The sequence below is a fragment of the Coturnix japonica genome, chromosome 3 (genome assembly GCF_054131305.1).
Source record: "Coturnix japonica strain WE chromosome 3, WE-NBRP24, whole genome shotgun sequence".
Taxonomy (NCBI): Eukaryota; Metazoa; Chordata; class Aves; order Galliformes; family Phasianidae; genus Coturnix; species Coturnix japonica.
The window spans coordinates 48295866-48313914 of NC_140665.1; the positions used below are offsets into that span (position 1 = coordinate 48295866).

Sequence of the window (18049 nt, forward strand, 5' to 3'; positions counted from 1 at the left end):
AGAAACAATTTTCTTTTCTAATAATACAGTACTGAAGGGAAAAGGCCTTATATTTTATGGAAAGAAACATATTCAGCTTCTACAAAACTTTGGCAGAGAAATTCTTTTTTAAGTTAAAGTTCTTGTGTTTCTTACAACTTAAGCAGGTGCATGATCTCATCTTAGAGAAAAATAAACATCAATCTGTTCCACTGATGATTTTAGACATGCTATTGCATTGATGGCTTTAGTTCCAAAAAAAAAAGTAGCAAGAGTGTCCCTAAGTTACTGGTCGCTTTTTCTTTAATGCTGTCTTTTACAATGCATTTGAAAATGGACAACGCTTGATCTAAAATTTGTTACCACTAATAAGGGATTTCAGTATGTGGTAGACACTGTTCAAAGGTGCACATTTTGGTCAGTTTGCTGACTGCTTTAAATAGAAGCATTTTTTTGTTTTGTTTTGGTTTTTTTCCCCTTTATTTTTTTTTTTTAACCATGGGGAGAAGGAAGCACTAGACTGCTTTTTAAAGTTTTTCACAGGTATATAGTGCCAAAACAGGTGGAAATGTGAAACAGAAGTATTTTGGTATCATAAAGATACAACCATTATGGTCTATCTTATTAAAAAGAGAACCCAAAAGCAGACTGAATGTAAGCTACTACAGTGTGTTGCTTACTCTGGAGAATTTGCATGAAAGGAATGCACCAGAGAGAAGAACTTCCTCTGCACAGTTGCTTAAATCAAACAAATTAATTTTGTTAATGTATCAGCACAGTGTTTCGGGATCCTGGATTCTTGGGATGCATATATTGCACTTAACTCATTTTTGTAATAAACTTACACACTTGAATTTAACTTAGGTTAGGTAACATGGTTTCAGGTGTCAGCTCTGCATTTATTTTGTGTCCTAAAGTCTGTCACGTATCTGACAAGTTAAGCAATTCAGAATTCATTTCACTAAAAGAGAGAGTGTTCTGTTCTCCATACATCAATATTTTACATCTTTCCAAGATGCTGTAAACTCAGAACTTCACTAGAGTTTAGATATATGTATTTTATTTTCTGGATTTTCACATGATAAATAGCAAATGGTCTTTATGGTGTGGATTTCTCCCAGCGGACCACAAAACAGGGAACTATAATCAGAGTGGATGGTAACTGGGATGCAGGGATGCTAAGTACCCTCTAGAAGACTATCAAATACTATGAGGTAGCTTGGCTTGTGTAGAAGGGAGATACTAAGGAGCATAAGTGATGTGTGGCATTTGGAAAAAAAAATAAATTGCCTGTTGACCTCATTAAATTTGCTAAGCAATTCGAAATAATGATAACCACTGTTACCACTAGTTGAGGTCTGAAGAATTGTTTCTTATACGTTTCATTGTTTCATTGACTTCTGTAACATTTCAAAACGTAAACAAAAAAAGTAAAACAAGAAAGGTGAATACTTGTACTGAACAACTGGCGTTTCATTTAGCCTTATAATATTTCTATTGATTTACTTACTCTCTTCTTAAGAAGTTATAGATTTGCTATTCTTGCTTTTGATCCATGATTTCTGTGCCTGTTATATCTGTTCTATAATATGTTTCATAAGCAAACATTTTTGTACTTCTTGTGACATGAATGTTTCTCTTGACAGTTTGCAGCACTACTCTTTGGGTAGGCCAAGTAGACAAGAAGGCTACACAGCAAGATTTGACCAACCTGTTCGAAGAATTTGGACAAATAGAATCTATTAATGTAAGTGAGCATGTTATCATCCATCGTCAAGGATTTTAAACAACTTTCAAACAATTTTAAACAATTTTAAACAACTTTTTAAGCAACTTAAACAACATTCTTATGCCTCTAGATTACTTTTTAGCCTAAGCTTGTGTTTTGATTTTATTTTTTTAATCACTGTTTAAAAACTGTAGCTATGATTTTTGCTTGTTAGTTTTCATGCACTTTTGTTTGAAGCTCTGAAGACAGTATGCTTCATGGTAAAATGACTTTTCCCTGACAAAAACTAGGGTTTTAAAAGTTCAGAAAACTTTTTTTTAAAGTTGGCTTTTAACAGGTACAAAGTTGTGCTTTTTCACTTCATGTGTTGAGGCACAGGAGTAGAGATCATTTTTCCTTTCGCTAATCGACAGAGTGTGATGTGATGTCCGCATTGGCTTGGTTATATACATGTGTAGGGGTGCTAAATGGCAGTCAGGGTATCTAAAACATTTATAAAAAGATACATAGTACTGTAAACAAGAGTGCCTTTATAAAATGTAACCATAAAAGCATGCTTTCATTAGGAGCTACATTTCTCATGATTTAGAATCATTTAGATTTAATCTAGTAGAACCATAGAATGGCTTGAGTTGGAAGGAACCTTAAAGATCATTTAGTTCCAACCTTCCTGCTATGAACAGGATTGCCAGCCACTAGGCTATGCTACCCAGAACCCCATCCAAACTGTCTTCCTCCAAGGAGGAGGCGTCTACAATTTCTTCGAGAAACCTGTTCCAGTTCCTCACCACCTGCTGAGTAAAGAATTTTTTCTTAACGCCTAGCATAAATTTTCCCTCTTTTAGTTTAAAGCCATTCTCTATTATCCTATCACCATTAGATGATGTAGAATGCCAGTCCCCCCTCTTGCTTTAAAGTACGTCAAGTACTGGAAAGGTGCAATGAGATTTCTCCAGAATTTTCTCCAAGCTAAATGAGTCCAGCATTTTCAACATTTCTTCATAAGAGAGGTGCTCCAGCCCTTTGATTACCTTTGTGGCCCTTCCCTGGATCTGCTTTATCACCTCTGCAACTTTCTAGTGCAGGGCACCATTCCAGATGGGGCCTCACAAGGGTAGATTAGAGGGGGACAATCATCTCCTCAGCTTTGCTGGTCATCCTTCCTTTGATGCAGCCCAGGGTACTGTTGGCTTTCCAGGCTGCATGGGCACACTGCTGGCTTATGTTCAGTTTTTCATCCACCAGGATTGCCAAGTCCTCTGAAGGGCTGCTCTCAATGAGTTCTTCTCCCAGTCTGCTTGCATATCTGGGATTGCCCCAACTGATGTACAACACCTTGCATGTGGCCTTGTTGAACCTTATTAGGTTCATGTGGACCCTCTGGATGACATCCCTCTGTTCTATTGCATCGACTGTACCACTCAGCTTGGTGCCATCAGGAAACTTGCTGACTGTGCACTTGATCCCTCTGTCTGTGTCACTGACCATGAGTGAAGACTGAGGCAAAGAACTTGTTTTGTGCCTCATCCTTCTCCATGTCTATTGAAGCCAGCTCTCCCTTTTCACTTTCAGCATACAGTCTCCTTTGCCCGTATCTTATGACCAATTTATCTAAAGAAAACTTTCTTGTTATTTTTTCTCATCCCTTCCCATGTTCAGTTCCATCTGCGCTTTGTCTTTCCTGATCTCATCTCTGTATGTCAGGACAGTGTCATCAGACTTCAGTGCTGACTGTATTTCATCTCTGGGATAATCTTTTCTCCTAAAATAACATCTCTACATGAAGGAAGTTTTGATTTTTCCATCTCCTGCTCTTGCAGTTTTTAAGTGCTTCTCATGCAATTTCATTTCTTGCAGATTATACTCTTACTTTTCCTATCACATTAATGTATTTGGACATGTAACTTGCAAGGAATTCTTTTAATTACATTGCTGAATCTTTTTTAAAAGTTTCACAAATCAGAAAAAAAGAGATAAAAAATATTGCAGAAGAATGTATAGTCTTAACATTTAAACCTCATTTTGATTTGCAGAGAGTAGGAGTTAAGATACCTTAAAAGTTGAATGAATTTCAAGGGAAGGCAACTATCATTCCTAGTACCTGTTAAATTTCAGAGGCAGACTGGATAGTAAGTAGTTCATCCTAGGCATTCCACAAAGCTTTAGGTAACTGGGATTACATTGCTTTGTAATTTTAAATATTTTTATATAATGTCTGCATGAAAACTGACCACTTTAAATGTTGTTCATTTTGTAAGCATTTGTTCATAAAACATCAAAAACCCACATCTAGACTATGATTTCTAATTAAAACTAAATTAGGTAATTATTCTACATGAGTTGAAAGCTTTCAAAGATTGTATGTCACATCATATTTTTTGAAACTGAACATTAAATCTAGTGGAAATCCAACTTCGAGAATGATGTCTCTTCTTCAAAAATGCAGGACACCTGTGATCACTAGTCTGTGTCTCAATGAAAAATTATTGCTCAGCTCACAGTTTCTGGAGTTTAATGGGAGGCAGTGACCTCTGCCTTTCTGAGTTTGCCATAGCATCTCTTGCTTGCCTGTTGTGTCATTTAAATCTGTCTTGCAGTTTTTAGCACCCATTCTTCAGCTTGCTGCTGCTTCTTGGAAATGTAGCTGTTGTACCCTACCAACTTCACTCTTAGGTTTTGCTGATGCTCAGAATTATTAATTATACTCACTGCATTGATGGTTATTTACAGTATAAGCCCCTCTTCCCCTCCTTTTTTTTTTTTTTTTCCCCTATTGTGTTATTTAGTGTAGATATGTTATCTGAAGTACCATTTTTCCTGCTTTTTAAGACCACTGATATTTTTTCAATAGATGATTCCCCCAAGAGGTTGTGCATATGTCTGCATGGTTCATAGACAAGATGCATATCGTGCTCTTCAGAAGCTTAGTTCTGGGTCCTACAAAATCGGATCTAAAATTATTAAGGTAAGTTGAACTTAGTCTAAAGACGGCATCCATTTCACAAACAGTACAGTTTTATTATTTTGATCAATTATTTAACAGCTATTAATTCAAATGGACAGTATGGAAAAGAATGAATCATTAAGGTATAGGTGGCGTAAAATGCAGGTTTTGACAGGTAATACGGAAGATACTAAAATAAAAGTGTGACTTGATACTTAGAAAATATCTGGCAAACATTGCATATACATGTTAGTTATAAGAATACTGTGAAATACTGATGTCCTGTACCTGACAACATATATCACTCAACATTAAAATTGCTAGTGTTCTTGAAGTTAGTTACATGACTAGATGCTGTGCTTTTTCTCCTTTCTTTGACACAACAGGAAGAGTCCTTGAAGTACCGTATTCTTGATTTCCCTATGTGTATGTTAGAAATAATGTTGAAGAAATTCGAGGTTTTAAATGTAATTAATGTCTCTGTTGTTGCAGAGGCCAGGTGAATGTCCTATGAGTTCACAGGTTATACATAACCAGATTATCTTTTGGGGTTTTATTTTCAGATTGCCTGGGCTTTAAATAAAGGTGTGAAAACAGAGTATAAGCAATTCTGGGATGTGGATCTGGGAGTTTCATATATTCCTTGGGAGAAGGTAAAATTGGATGATTTGGAGGGCTTTGCTGAAGGTGGCATGATTGACCAGGAGACGGTAAATACAGGTATGGACATTAACAGTGATACTTATAATGTGTTTATTTCTTGATAATTGCAAATCCTTAGAAAGTTTATTTCATTGAGTAACACATACTCTTTTAAAATTTGCATTAATATTACTAACTACTTGTTTATAGTATAAATGGCATGGAAATGTAGTTTGTTTTTGTAGGGGAGTAATTAATTAATTGTCATGACCAGTTGTCAGGGGGATTAATTTAAGGAAGATAATAATGATTAACAGTTCTGAATTTACTGTATGCTCAATTTTAAGTATGTTAGTTATGTAGCAATTATGATCTAGTTGTGATTGTGATATATATTCTGGTATAAAACTTAAGTTGGAACTTGTCCAAATATGCAATGAATTAATACTGTTTCATAATAGAGGCAGTCATTTTTTCAGGTAAAAATGCTTGGAGTAAAAATGTACTGTAGATAACATAAGAATTAAATAATGAAATATTACTATTTTAAACTTGAAAAATGCAAACATTTTTTCTTGATATTGTTAGAAGTGACTATGAGGAGGCAGTAGAAAGAAGGAGCTGTGGTTGGTTGATTAGTTTGTTTGTTTTTTTCTTTCCCACATGAGGATCTGTCATTCTTCTACAGCCAGGTTTTTAGAAATCTGGAACATTCTCTGTACAGTGAATTATTAACAGAATAATTGGTGAAAAAAAAATTGGCAAGTTATAAAAATTTTGTTTGAGTACAGGCACAATTTAATAGTGTCAAGCAGGTGTTTAGAGACATTTTATATTCTTAAAATGTATAATAATATGTAAATAATTGTATATACCTTTCAGGAATACCCACTTCATTTATCTCTTAACATTAAAAATGCTTTTTTTTAAAAAGAAAATTATTTTTTTTTTTTTTTAATAAAGAATGGGAAACAGCGAGGAGCTCAGAACCTGCTAAAGAAAATATTCAAACTACGCAGAGCACTGCAGTTGATAAGAGCACAGTGATTACAACGCAGACGGAAGCTTACACACAACCAGTCACTATGCTACAGGTTTGTATCAAAGTTTGAATTTGCAGAATCTCCACACAACAGGAGGGGTAAGTTTTTATTCAGTACAGATGAACTCCAATGTTAAAGAAAGTACCTAAGCAAAATATTTAAAGTCCTGTGTTCTGAATAGTAGATCGAAGTAGTCTATGATACACACAGTAATTGTGAGAGCCCTTGAACATCTACTGTGTTTTCTTCCACCTGATAAAACATGGTTTGTATTAACATCTAATCAATAGCAGTTTATTATGGAAGGCTGGAAAAACGCAGTGTAATTTTCCTTGAGTATAGCATGGTGCTTATTTATCAAGTATAAATTCAAACACCTTAAGTCAAACTCTTAAAATCCTTTTTGTTATGACCAATGAAACTGTAAAATGAGAAGCAGTTGTTTAATTTAAAAAATTGTATTCATATTATCATTTTTCTCTTACAACATGGGAGCTGATATGAAGTTACCATGAAATTAACATTTTAGTGTTTACTTGCGCTGAAGTTCAAGCTTTTACAGTTTTTCTGTGTTGTCCCTGGTCTTTTTATTTCAACTTCCTCCTAGCATAGCCTGTGATCAGTATTCATTTAAAAATATATGTATATATGTACATATTGCTTTTATTCTGCTGTGTATTACTTGTAAGGATTTTGCACCAAAATGCACAGCTAACACAGAACTTAAACAACTATTAAATAATTTATAGTATTTCATTGTGAGTGTCAGTTAGATTATTACATGTGCTAAACTCACAACACTCTGATCCTGTTCTGAAATATATTGCTTCTTCTAATGAGAATGAAGTGACTGTTTTTTATGTGCCCTCAAATTGCCAAATCTTCTTCCTCTTACCCTCCCTCTCTTTCCCTTTTTCTTTCACTCCTACTTCTTCACACTTTCTTTCTCTTCCTTTATCCCTTTTTGTATTCCTCTCACTCCCTAAGTAATTTTATACTTCAATTAGCATAATGTCTAACTATGTATTTTCTGTTCCTTTAGAAAAATGAAAAGATAGCATAGCATTCATCCAGTGACTTTATTTATCTGTAATGCAGATACTATTCCAGAACGCAGTCTAATTCTTCAGAGCATTCAGAATATATGCAAAGTGTTCTATACATTTAGTGTTTTGCATGAGTTGCAGGCAAGTCAGTGAATAAACTTTTTTATTGTCAGTTAATACTTGTAGGTATTGAAATTACTTGTTTTTTTTCTTTCCATAAAAAAAAGATTCCAGTAGCTCCAGCTGTGCCTGCTGTTAGCTTAGTTCCACCTGCATTTCCTGTCACAATGTCTGTCCCTCCTCCTGGTTATAGCGCCATTCCTCCTCCACCCTTCTTGCGAGCAAGTTTCAATCCTTCACAGCCACCTCCAGGTAAGTTAGTAAGGGTGAAGCTGAATATGTAATAAGTATACTCAACTCTGCTATGCATATTTTGCTTTGTATAGTTTTCCACCTTCTGGTTACTGAGAAAGTGAGCTCAAGAGTCTATGATATTAACCTAATACAAAATTTTTAATGTCCAAAAAGTATTTTTGACTCATGTATTTTTTTGAGGATATTAATTATAGCTGGGTTTGTTTGTTTGTTTTCAGCTTGTTTTTAATTTGGAGGAAAAATCAAAATTAAAAGATTTTTAAAATTCATCTCCTTTCTTTGTAAAATGTTGAAACTCCTGAATTTCCTATTTGGGTATTGCTGACAGAAATCCCTTTTAAAGATGAACATACAGATCTTTTACAGTAAAGATGGATTGTATTTGAAACTAACAACCATTGTTACATCTTCACACACATGTGCTATTCACTGGTTTTAGTGATGCAATATTTCCAGGACAAATAATATAAGCAAGGTTTTAATGCAAAATTATATTTGCTTTTCATTGTAATAATTTGTAAATTTTCCATATAGGTTTTATGCCTCCCCCAGTTCCTCCTGTTGTCCCTCCTCCTGTTGTCCCACCACCTGTTGTCCCACCAGTTGTTCCAACGTGTAAGTTTGATTTTTCTCATAGTTGTTGTGTGTCATTAAAAGCTTAATTGTTTGGTATACTGCTTGTCATTCATTTAATGAAAAGTATATTAATCCTGTCAAATAGAAAATAGTAACATACCAGGTTATTGCTTAGCTTTTCTAAGCAGGTATTGGTGGGGAGATTTACAGGACTTTTCAAGTTGTCTGGAAAACAATAGTTACCATGGTTTAAATGGGGGGAGACTAATTATTTAGTATTTGTATGCATAATTTAATTTGAACTTGACTGTAATGGATGTATCTATTACTAAAGCTATCAAGTGTTAGTTGCTAAATAATTTTTAATGATTTAATTTTAGTTAGCCTTTTAACTGTTATCAACTTTGCATGTAAGAGTGTTTTTAATAAAGAGTACAGATAGTTTATGGTTCCTGCAGTTCATATTCTCTGTAAAAGAAGTAAAGATTATAGAGTTCTGATTGAACATAAAAAATGATTGTCAAAACCACCATAATTCTTACAGTAATTAAAAGAATTTTCATTTATTATCTTGACATCTAGCAAACTAAACACGGAGGATGTAAATGTGGTTACTGTGATGCACTTGTGTTATTTCTCTACAGCTTTAGTACAGCCTCCATTGCCAATTCCTCAAGAGACGATGAAGGATGTACCTTTCAGTGGCCTGGTTCTACCAGTTGTTGGTACAGTTAGTAGCAATCTAGCCACGCCAACGTTATCTTCTGGAAGCATCTTTAATCCTCTGCCAATCAGCAAACAAGAATCTGATGAAAAGGGATCTCATCTTACAGACCTTCAGATTTCTTCCAGTGAAAACGGTAGAGCTGGTAAGAAATGTTTTTGTCTGATACTTTCACATGTAAGAAACATCATCAAGCTTAGGAGTTGTTTTTTTTTTTTCTTTTTGGTGATCCTTGACCAATACAGTAATAAATAGAGTTGAAAATTCTAGCTTAGGTATAATTTTGAGTTTAAAATGAAGGAGATGATCTCATCTTTATCATTATCTGATGATTGATTGCTAACAGTTCTTTCTCAGGAATCTTTTCTTTGTAGACTTGAGAAATAAAGCTGAGCCTTTAGAAAACATTTTAAAAGTGCATTCATTCTACATGAATGGTAACGCAAAGAAGCAGGGTAGAATAAAGTAGTATAAAATTCAAAGACTTGTGTCAAGTATTTTAATACTTCACTTGCATTAATTGGGTGATGGTTGTGAAGTTTGTCAATTTTAAGCTGCTGTACATTCTTTACTGTATACAGGTGTTAATTTCCATGGCTTTCCATGGTTAATTTCCATGTCTGTGCTCAACATAATTAAAATGACCAGTGTTTGCTATAGAAACTGAGACAGATCTCATCAGTGGTATCATCACTCTGAATGTATTATTTGAATAATGGATTAAGTTGTATTTTGTTTTGAATACTACGTTGCATTGTCATTTTTTGGTAACTGTTCTTGTTGCTTCATTTTAGTGCAAAGTGATGTCTCGAGTAGCTCTGGACTTGTTGGAGGAGTGCAGCCACCCAGTGTCTCAAGCAGTTCGGGGCTTACTGGAGAAGGCCAGCCACCCAGTGTCTCAAGCAGCTCTGGACTTGCAGGGGGAGTGCAGCCACCCAGTGTTTCAAGCAGCTCTGGACTTGGAGGAGGAGTGCAACCACCAACTGTTTCAAGCAGTTCTGGTCTTGCAGGAGGAGTGCAACTACCCAATGTCTCCAGTAGCTCTTCTCTTGCAGGAGGAGTTCAGCCAACCAGCGTCTCGAGCAGCTCTGGACTTATGACTGGAGTGCAACCACCAAATGTCTCAAGTAGCTCAGGGCTTCTAGCTGGAGTGCATCCACCCAACATCTCAAGCAGCCCTGGCCTTCTTCCAGGAATGCAGCCTCCCAGTGTTTCAAGTAGCTCAGGAGTTCTGGCAGGAGTACAGCCACCAAGTGTCTCAAACAACTCTGGTCTTCTTCTAATGCCACCACCGAATGTTTCAAGTAGTTCTGGACTTATGGGAGTGCCACCACCAAATATTTCAAGTAATTCTGGACTTCTGGCAATGCAGCACCCAGCTGGCATTCAAAATATGCCTCATTTAAATATTAGTAGTCAAAGGATGCCAGGAATGCCTCTCATAGATATCCGTCCAGGCTTAATGCCCCATTCACCTGGACCAAGGTTTCCATTAATGCAGCCAGGAATACCACCACAGCGTAGTATTCCTCCTCCAGCAATCCTAGATCCAGCACTTCACCCTCCACCTCGAGGTCCCTTTCCTCCAGCAGATATTTTTAATCAAACAGAAAGACCCTTTGCAACACCAGGAAGACAAAATATTGATAGCATTTCTAATCCGGAGAAAAGGCTGCCACTTGGAGGAGATAATATTCAGCAGGAGGGAGACAGAGATTATCGCTTTCCTCCAGTGGAAAACCGAGATAATCTCAACAGACCATCCCAAGTGGATGTCAGAGATTCTGTTGGACGACCACCAGTTGATCCAAGAGAGGGCATAGGAAGACCTCCAGTAGATGGAAGAGAACATTTTGCAAGACCTCATGTAGACATGAGAGAAAATTTTGGAAGACCAGGTATAGATAATCTTGGTCGAAGAGAGCATTTTGCTTTCAATTCAGATAAGCACTGGGGACAAAGAGGAGATTATGATGAAAGAGAGCACCATGCCTTTCCTATTTATGGTGGCCCTAAAAGCTTCCATGAGGACAGAGAGAGATTTCGGCATGTAAACTATAGGTTTGATAGTAGAAGTGGTCCCAGCTGGAATAGAGGATTTGAACAAGATGCTCACAGAGATTTTGATGACCGCAGAAGACCCTGGGAAAGACAGAGGGACAGGGATGACAGAGATTTTAACTTCTGCAGAGAAATTAATGGGAACAGGTTTGGAAGAGACAGAATGTCAAACAACTGGATCCCCCCTCCACACCCACGGGTTTTTGAATATTTTGATGGGGCCACTTCCCAACGCAAAGCGGATAATTTGCCCCAGGTAAATGGTGAAAACACAGAGACAGAAAGTCAACCACCAACTGCACAGGTGCAGGACGATCCAGAACTTTATGAAAAACTGACATCTTCCGTCGAGATAAACAAAGAGAAGAGTGACACAGAAGCTGATATAGAAAGTGAACCAGTGGTAGAAAGCACAGAAACTGAGGGGACATAATCATCACTCAGTAGGTAAAAAGATACCTTTTGTAAAGTTGTCATCTCTCTGTAATAGATAAATGGCTGACCGGACCTTAGTAGTTCACTTTTGTCTGCCAGAATTAAGTTAATCTGATGTTCATGTTCATCTTTCACTTAAATAACTGTACAACTGACTTGTATAGAACACTGTTCTTAATTTGAACATGGTAGGTAAACTTTTTTTTTTATTATTTCTCTGGTAAAACGTAAACTTGCCCCCAATTGCTTTTAATTTCACAAAGATAAAACAACAGCTTGTCAAACAAAGACTTCCTATGGAAGACAATGGAGTTTTTTAGATACTACCCCTAGGTTGGCTATCGAAATTGTTATACTTGAAAACAGGTGCTGGTGTATCTTGTCCGTGTTTTTAGGCTGCTGCAGAATTTTAAAGTATAGACAAAGCTGTGATATTTTATGTTCCTACAATTTGGCAGAAAAATGAAATGGCCCATGTTACTTAAGGAGCATAACACAGAGATTAAAAGTGATTTTGTAAAATCTACACTATAGTCTCTGTTTTCTCTAAAGTAAGTGTTTTGTGGTTTGTTCCTCGTACTGCAGTGGGTTTAAAAAACAATGCAAAAGTACATTTTAATGTTGGGTGCATTTTGTTTTTAGATGCCAATAAAGCATATTTGTTTGATAACAGTGTTCTAGGTATTGTATTTTTTTTTAAAGAAAAAAGAAACCTGCAAGCTATAAAAACTTGGAATCAGCTACGATATGTGCTTAGCTAGTTGTTGCAAAAGGTTTATACTACTTTTGTAAGACCAGTGCAACAGCTGTCACGTGTGAGAAAGATGAGTATGGTTTTTACATGGAAAATCGTGCAGTCATGCTAGTTTTTGTATATAACATATGTATGTAAATATTTGTGTAAACTCTTTGTAGATACTACTTTCTCTGTGCATGCGTGTATGTGCACGCACTCACAGAATATTGTAGACAATTCAATAAAATTGAAAAAAATAGGTTAGAAAAACGTTCACCTTCTTTAGATAGTAAGATTACAAAGTGCATATCACTGTGATACTGTCAAGCTTACATTTACCTTCTTATCCTAATGGTTGTATGAAGTTCTTACTACTTACAGAAGGTGAAATACGATACACTGTAAAAACATACAGTAAGATTTTAGCTTTCTTTTTTAAAACGAAGATACACATGAAGCCAAAACTTAAATATTTGCATTGTCTTGTTTTGTAACATATTGGGTATTCTGGATAGACAGTGGTAGTGTTCAAGTACTTTGCTGTTGTTTTCATTGACTCAAAGTCCCAAAATGTTGCAGAGTAAATAGTTTACTGAAGAGTAAAAAGCTGTTGTTGGTCTGAAAAATCCTTTTTGTTTGTTTGTTTTAACAGAAATCAGGGGGCTTTGTGTTTTGGTGGCTTAATTCTGAAGCAGAAAATCTTGTTAAATTGCTGAGAGGAATTGGCTGCTTAGGTAAATGAGTAGCGCTGTTCTCTCTTATTTCACATACTTTGCTGCTTATGTCCTTCAAATTGGTGGTGGAAGATTTAATATTGTTAAGATTTTCAATTTGTTTCACTGAAATGCATTCCACCAACTTATTTCAACATAATTTCTGTTAAAATTGTCTGGAAGCATTTCACTTAGCCTTGGGGAAGTCGTTTTTCTCCTGCCTGGTAGTATTTGAGAGGTAGATTCTGTTATATGAATGACCCTTTTCTAGAAAAAATGTTTTTAGCTCAGATTATAATTTTGATCTTTACTGATAACGTGTAAACATGCAAGTTTTAATTCCCCTTCCCTTTCTCTCAAAGGGATGTAAGTAGGAGAGTGTCACGTGAGTGTAAAGTACAGGCAAGATTTTGAAAGCAGAATCAAGTTATATATGTGTTTCTTGCCATTTTCCTCTGGTACATGGGTTACTTTTTCATGCTGTGACATGGTTCAGTTTTTCAATTATAGGGATTTTTATTATGGACAGTAAAGAGCCATCTTAATGAAGGTAATCCTTTGAAAGTGTGGACATGAATGATTCTTTATCTACTACGCAAGTAGTAGTCATTAGGGTGTAGTGAGGCGTGAATTAAATAATTACTGCTTTGTGATAGACCTTGCTGATATGTTTATTACCAGAACATGTCTTCCGATTTGAGGTGAACAATATTTAAAGTAAAAGTACCTTCATGTGCAGCCTCTATGGCTCAAAGAAGTTGCTTGATAATGCTGCAGAACCTAGTAGTAGTGTTCAGGTCAGACAGATATGGTTCCGGAAGTCCAAACACATAGAACAGGTGTGAGGACACTGTGTATTAGAGGGATTTTCTTTTTTAGTTTCTATATTGCAGACTGAAAATAATTCAGCCACAGACCATGTAAATACTCAGAATCAGACACATATTGGCAGTAGCTTTTATTTACAAATGTTTTGTTAAATGCTTTTTTAAAACTAAGAGTTAATCTGTTTTTCTAAGCTGAGACCTGCAGTATGCTAAATTACTCATAGTATGATGGTATAGGTAAATCACTAGGTAGAGAGTTCAAATAATTCAACTAGTAGTGGTATAAAACAATGTATTATTTAATGACTTTTTATCTTTGTTAATATCTTTTAAACGTTAATAAATTGGCTACTGTACATATGTGTTATACCATCAATTTCTAACAGCATTTTTTTTCTAGAATAAAATATTATTGTACAGTTTTCAGTTGCATCTTGTTTACAGCTAGAACTGTTTCATTTCTTATTTTACTGATCTGGGGTGCAGATGAATATTATCAGAAAAACAATATTCAGTAATACTAGCAAACATAGTATGGTCTCTTTAACTTGCCAGTGGAAAAGTTTGAGCAAAGGCTTTCTCATTTTAGATTAAGCCATGATAAAGCAACATTTGCCTTGATATGAGCTTTCCTAGCGTCCAACACTTTGATATCGTTAGCAGTAGTGTTGTACTTTTTGCTAACACAAAGGAAAGAGTAAGAAAAGGACACAAAGAAAATAGGGTCCAGGCTTCTGGGGAACAGTTCTCATTTATGCCTGTTTAAAGCCTTCTACCATGACAAAAGCTGCCCATTCTAGCAGCTTAAAGCAGCTGATCCATACTTTGTCTTTTTATTTACAAAAGTGATATATATATATACATGTATATATATATATATCTGTGAATACTCCAAGTAGCTCTGCAGACAACACAAATAATATGTTTGAGCATACACATTTACTTGAAAACCTCATGTTAGTAAGTTATTTAATGTATTTTACCCTTTCAAACAGCCTGTGATTCTGGCTTCACTGTGCTGTACTTGAGCAGAATGCTACGTCCATTTCCATTTAGATTATGAAACATAGCCTTTATTTACTGTAATGACGCAGTCTCTTTGCTGAAGATATATTCTGCGAAATATTGCTACACTTTTATACAGTGCTCCACATTGTTACTGCAAACTCATGGGAATAGGTTGTGAGATTCCTTCACTTCAGTAGAGTAACATACCACCCTTCAAGCCATGTCAAGGATTTAAATTGCTTTATTTATGAAAACATCTTGAATAAGGCAATACAGGACTACTGTAATCAAGCCTACTGTGTGGGATGAATAGACATTACTTAAGCACTACTGGAAGACTGTCAAATAAATTATCTATATAAGATATTTGTAAAATAAGCCAGTTTATTGCAGAGATCTCTCAAAACAGTATCAGCAGTTTATGAGCGTGTCCAGGGGTACATTACTCCAGTCTTCATAGAACCACAGAATGATTTGGTCTGGAAGGGGCCTGAAAGATCATCTAGTCCAACTTCCTTGCAGTGGGCAGAGACACCTTTCACTAGATCAGATTTTACTATGTAAAGTCTCATCCAGCCTGAACTTACACACTTCCAGGGATGGGGTATCTGGAACTTTTCTGGGTAACCTGTTCCAGTATCCATCAGTCTCATGGTGAAGAATTTCTTCCTTAAATCAAATCTAAATTTGTCCTCTTTTAATTTAAAGCCACTACCTTTGTCATATCATTACACTCCTTAATAAAGCATCCCTTCTTATCTTTCTTGAAAGCCCTCTTTAAGTACTGGAAGACTGTAATAAAGTATATATTACTTCCTTAGAGCCTTTTTTCTAGACTGAACAATGCCAACCCTCACAGCCTTTTCTCATAGAAGAGGTGTTTCAGCACTCTGATCGTCTTTGTGATCTTCCTCTGGACCTGCTCCAACAGACCTGTGACTCTTGTGTTGTCATCCCTGGAGCTGAACACAGTACCTCCAGGTGATGTTTGACAACAGTGGTGTAGAGAGGGTCGAATGGTCAGTCATGTCACTTGATCTGGTTTCTCTACTTTTAATGCAGCCCAGGATACAATTGTCTTTCTGGGCTGCAAACACAAATTGCTGGTTCATGTAAAGATTTTCTTCTACCAGTACCCCCTCATAATTCTCTTCAGGACTGTTAACAATGTGTTCATCCACTCTGTACCGGTTTTAGGTTGCACCAGCCGAGGTGCAGCAGCTTATACTTGTCCCTGTTGAATTTCAGGAGGTTCACGTGGGCCCATTTCTCAAGTCTGTCCAGGCCCCTGTGGACCACAACAGTTCTCTCTAAGGCATTACCAATATCACTCAGCTTGGTGTCGCCCACAAACTTGCTGAGAGTGCATTCCATCCCACTGTCCATGTCACCAATGAAGATATTATACAATATCAATCCTCATATAGTCCACTGAAGGACACTATTCTCCCTGTGGACATTGAGCTATTGACTAGAGCTCTTTGAATGTGACCATTCAGCCAATTTATCCATCCATTAAATCCATGTCTTCCTAATTTGGATATAAGAATGTTCCATGGGACCATATCACAGTCTTCGCACAAGTCAACGTAGAATACATCAGTAGCTCTTCCCTTTATCCATCAGTGCTGTCACTGTCACAGAAGGCCACCAAAGTAAGCATGCATGATTTACCCTTTTCGAAGCCATATTGGCCATCTCCAATCACCTCCCTGTCTTCTCTATGCCATTACATGGTTTCCAGGAGGATCTACTTCATGATCTTACTGAACATTGATGTGAGGCTGACTGATTTGTAGTTACACTTCTTAAAAATGGGTGTTATGTTTCCCCTTTTCAACTTACTGGGGACTTATCCTGACTGTTGTAACTTATCAGATGTGATGGATAATGGCTTAGCAACTTCCATCTGCCAGTTCCTTCAGAGATGTGGGATGCATCTTGTTGGATCTTGTGGACTTGTGCACATCCATGTTCCTCAAATGATCTTAATCCTGGTTTCCCCCTATGGTGGGTTATAATTAATTGCCTTGATCCCTGCCTTGAGATTCAGTGACTTGGGGAAGTGGGATATGTATAGTGAAAGCAATTGCTGGTGAAGACTGAAACAAAAAAGTGTGTTGGGTACCTCAGGCTTTGCTTTGTCAGTTGTGTCCAGGTTGTTTCTTTCATTTATTATAAGGGAATGCATATATATAACATCCGTTGCTGTTATATATATGTGGAAACCCTTGTTGTTCTTCACATACCTAGCTAAGTTCAGCTCTCACTGTCCCTTGACTTTCCTGATTCCATCCATCAAGCCAAAACATATCTTCCTAGGCCGTATGACCCTGCCTTTACTGCCTATGCATTTACTTTTTGTTTTATTTTGCTTTAAATTGGTTGAGGTTCTGACTCAGCCACACTGGTCTCCTGCCTTCATTGCCTCATCTTTTGCATGTTGCAATTAAAAGCTCTTGTGCTCTAAGAAAAATCTCAGTATCTGCCAGCTCTCTTCTTTTCCTTTATCCCCTGAGTTACTCTGCCAGGGGGTTCTATCCCCTTGTCCCTTTAGCGGCTGAAAGTTTGCATCCCTGAGATGCTGACTATATTTTTAGGCCAGACTGAATTCCTCAAGAACATGAATTCTACTAGGATATAATCACTGCAGCCCAGGCTGCCTCCTGTCTTGATTTCTCCAGTAAGTTCCCATGCATCAATAATCAGCAGATCTAATGACACCTTAAAGCTCATTTTGCTGATAGATTTTCCACTAAGTCAAACCTTTGGATCATTTAATTTGAAACTTGTAATAATGGATCCCAAATTTTATTATTTTTGTTCCAGTAATGTATTTTTTAAATAATAACAACAAAAAAATGGCTTTTCTGTTTTAATGGGATCTTAAGAGTAAAAAGTTTAAAACACATTTAGAGTGTCAGGATTAACTGGAAGTAACTAGGACAAATTTATCGTTAATTGAAGTGATAAAAGGATCTTTCTTTCCCTGTCATTAGCTGTGTTTTCCTTTTAAGTGCTGAGCTTTCACATGTGAAGATGACCTGAGAAGCCATCTACTTCTTGTGTAACTGAAAAGAGATGAAAGCAGAATATCTCTCATTTTGCTGCAAAGTTTCAGACTTTGTTGTTGTTGCTTCGATTTGAGGCTATTTGATTGGACAAGAGTTGCAAAAAAGTTGGAGTTTTTTTGTTTGCTTTTTCTTTTTTT

General features: G+C 36.4%; 1 protein-coding gene across 7 annotated transcripts in view; it reads left to right on the forward strand.

Annotated features, from left to right (window-relative positions):
* Positions 1-18049, forward strand: part of SCAF8 (SR-related CTD associated factor 8) — an 86843-nt gene that overhangs the window by 40571 nt on the left and 28223 nt on the right. For 3 of the 7 annotated variants that reach the window (XM_015858254.3, XM_015858250.3, XM_085541534.1), the window contains 8 exons: positions 1626-1726; positions 4560-4673; positions 5216-5372; positions 6258-6388; positions 7611-7755; positions 8293-8373; positions 8979-9203; positions 9853-12224. In XM_015858254.3, the coding sequence (XP_015713740.2) occupies positions 1626-1726; positions 4560-4673; positions 5216-5372; positions 6258-6388; positions 7611-7755; positions 8293-8373; positions 8979-9203; positions 9853-11552 (2654 nt within the window). In that variant the 3' untranslated portion in view covers positions 11553-12224. Of the gene's footprint in view, positions 1-1625; positions 1727-4559; positions 4674-5215; positions 5373-6257; positions 6389-7610; positions 7756-8292; positions 8374-8978; positions 9204-9852; positions 12225-12942; positions 14253-18049 lie in introns of those variants that run through there. The other 4 variants (XM_085541533.1, XM_015858252.3, XR_014944016.1 and 1 more) reach the window with 3 other exon arrangements.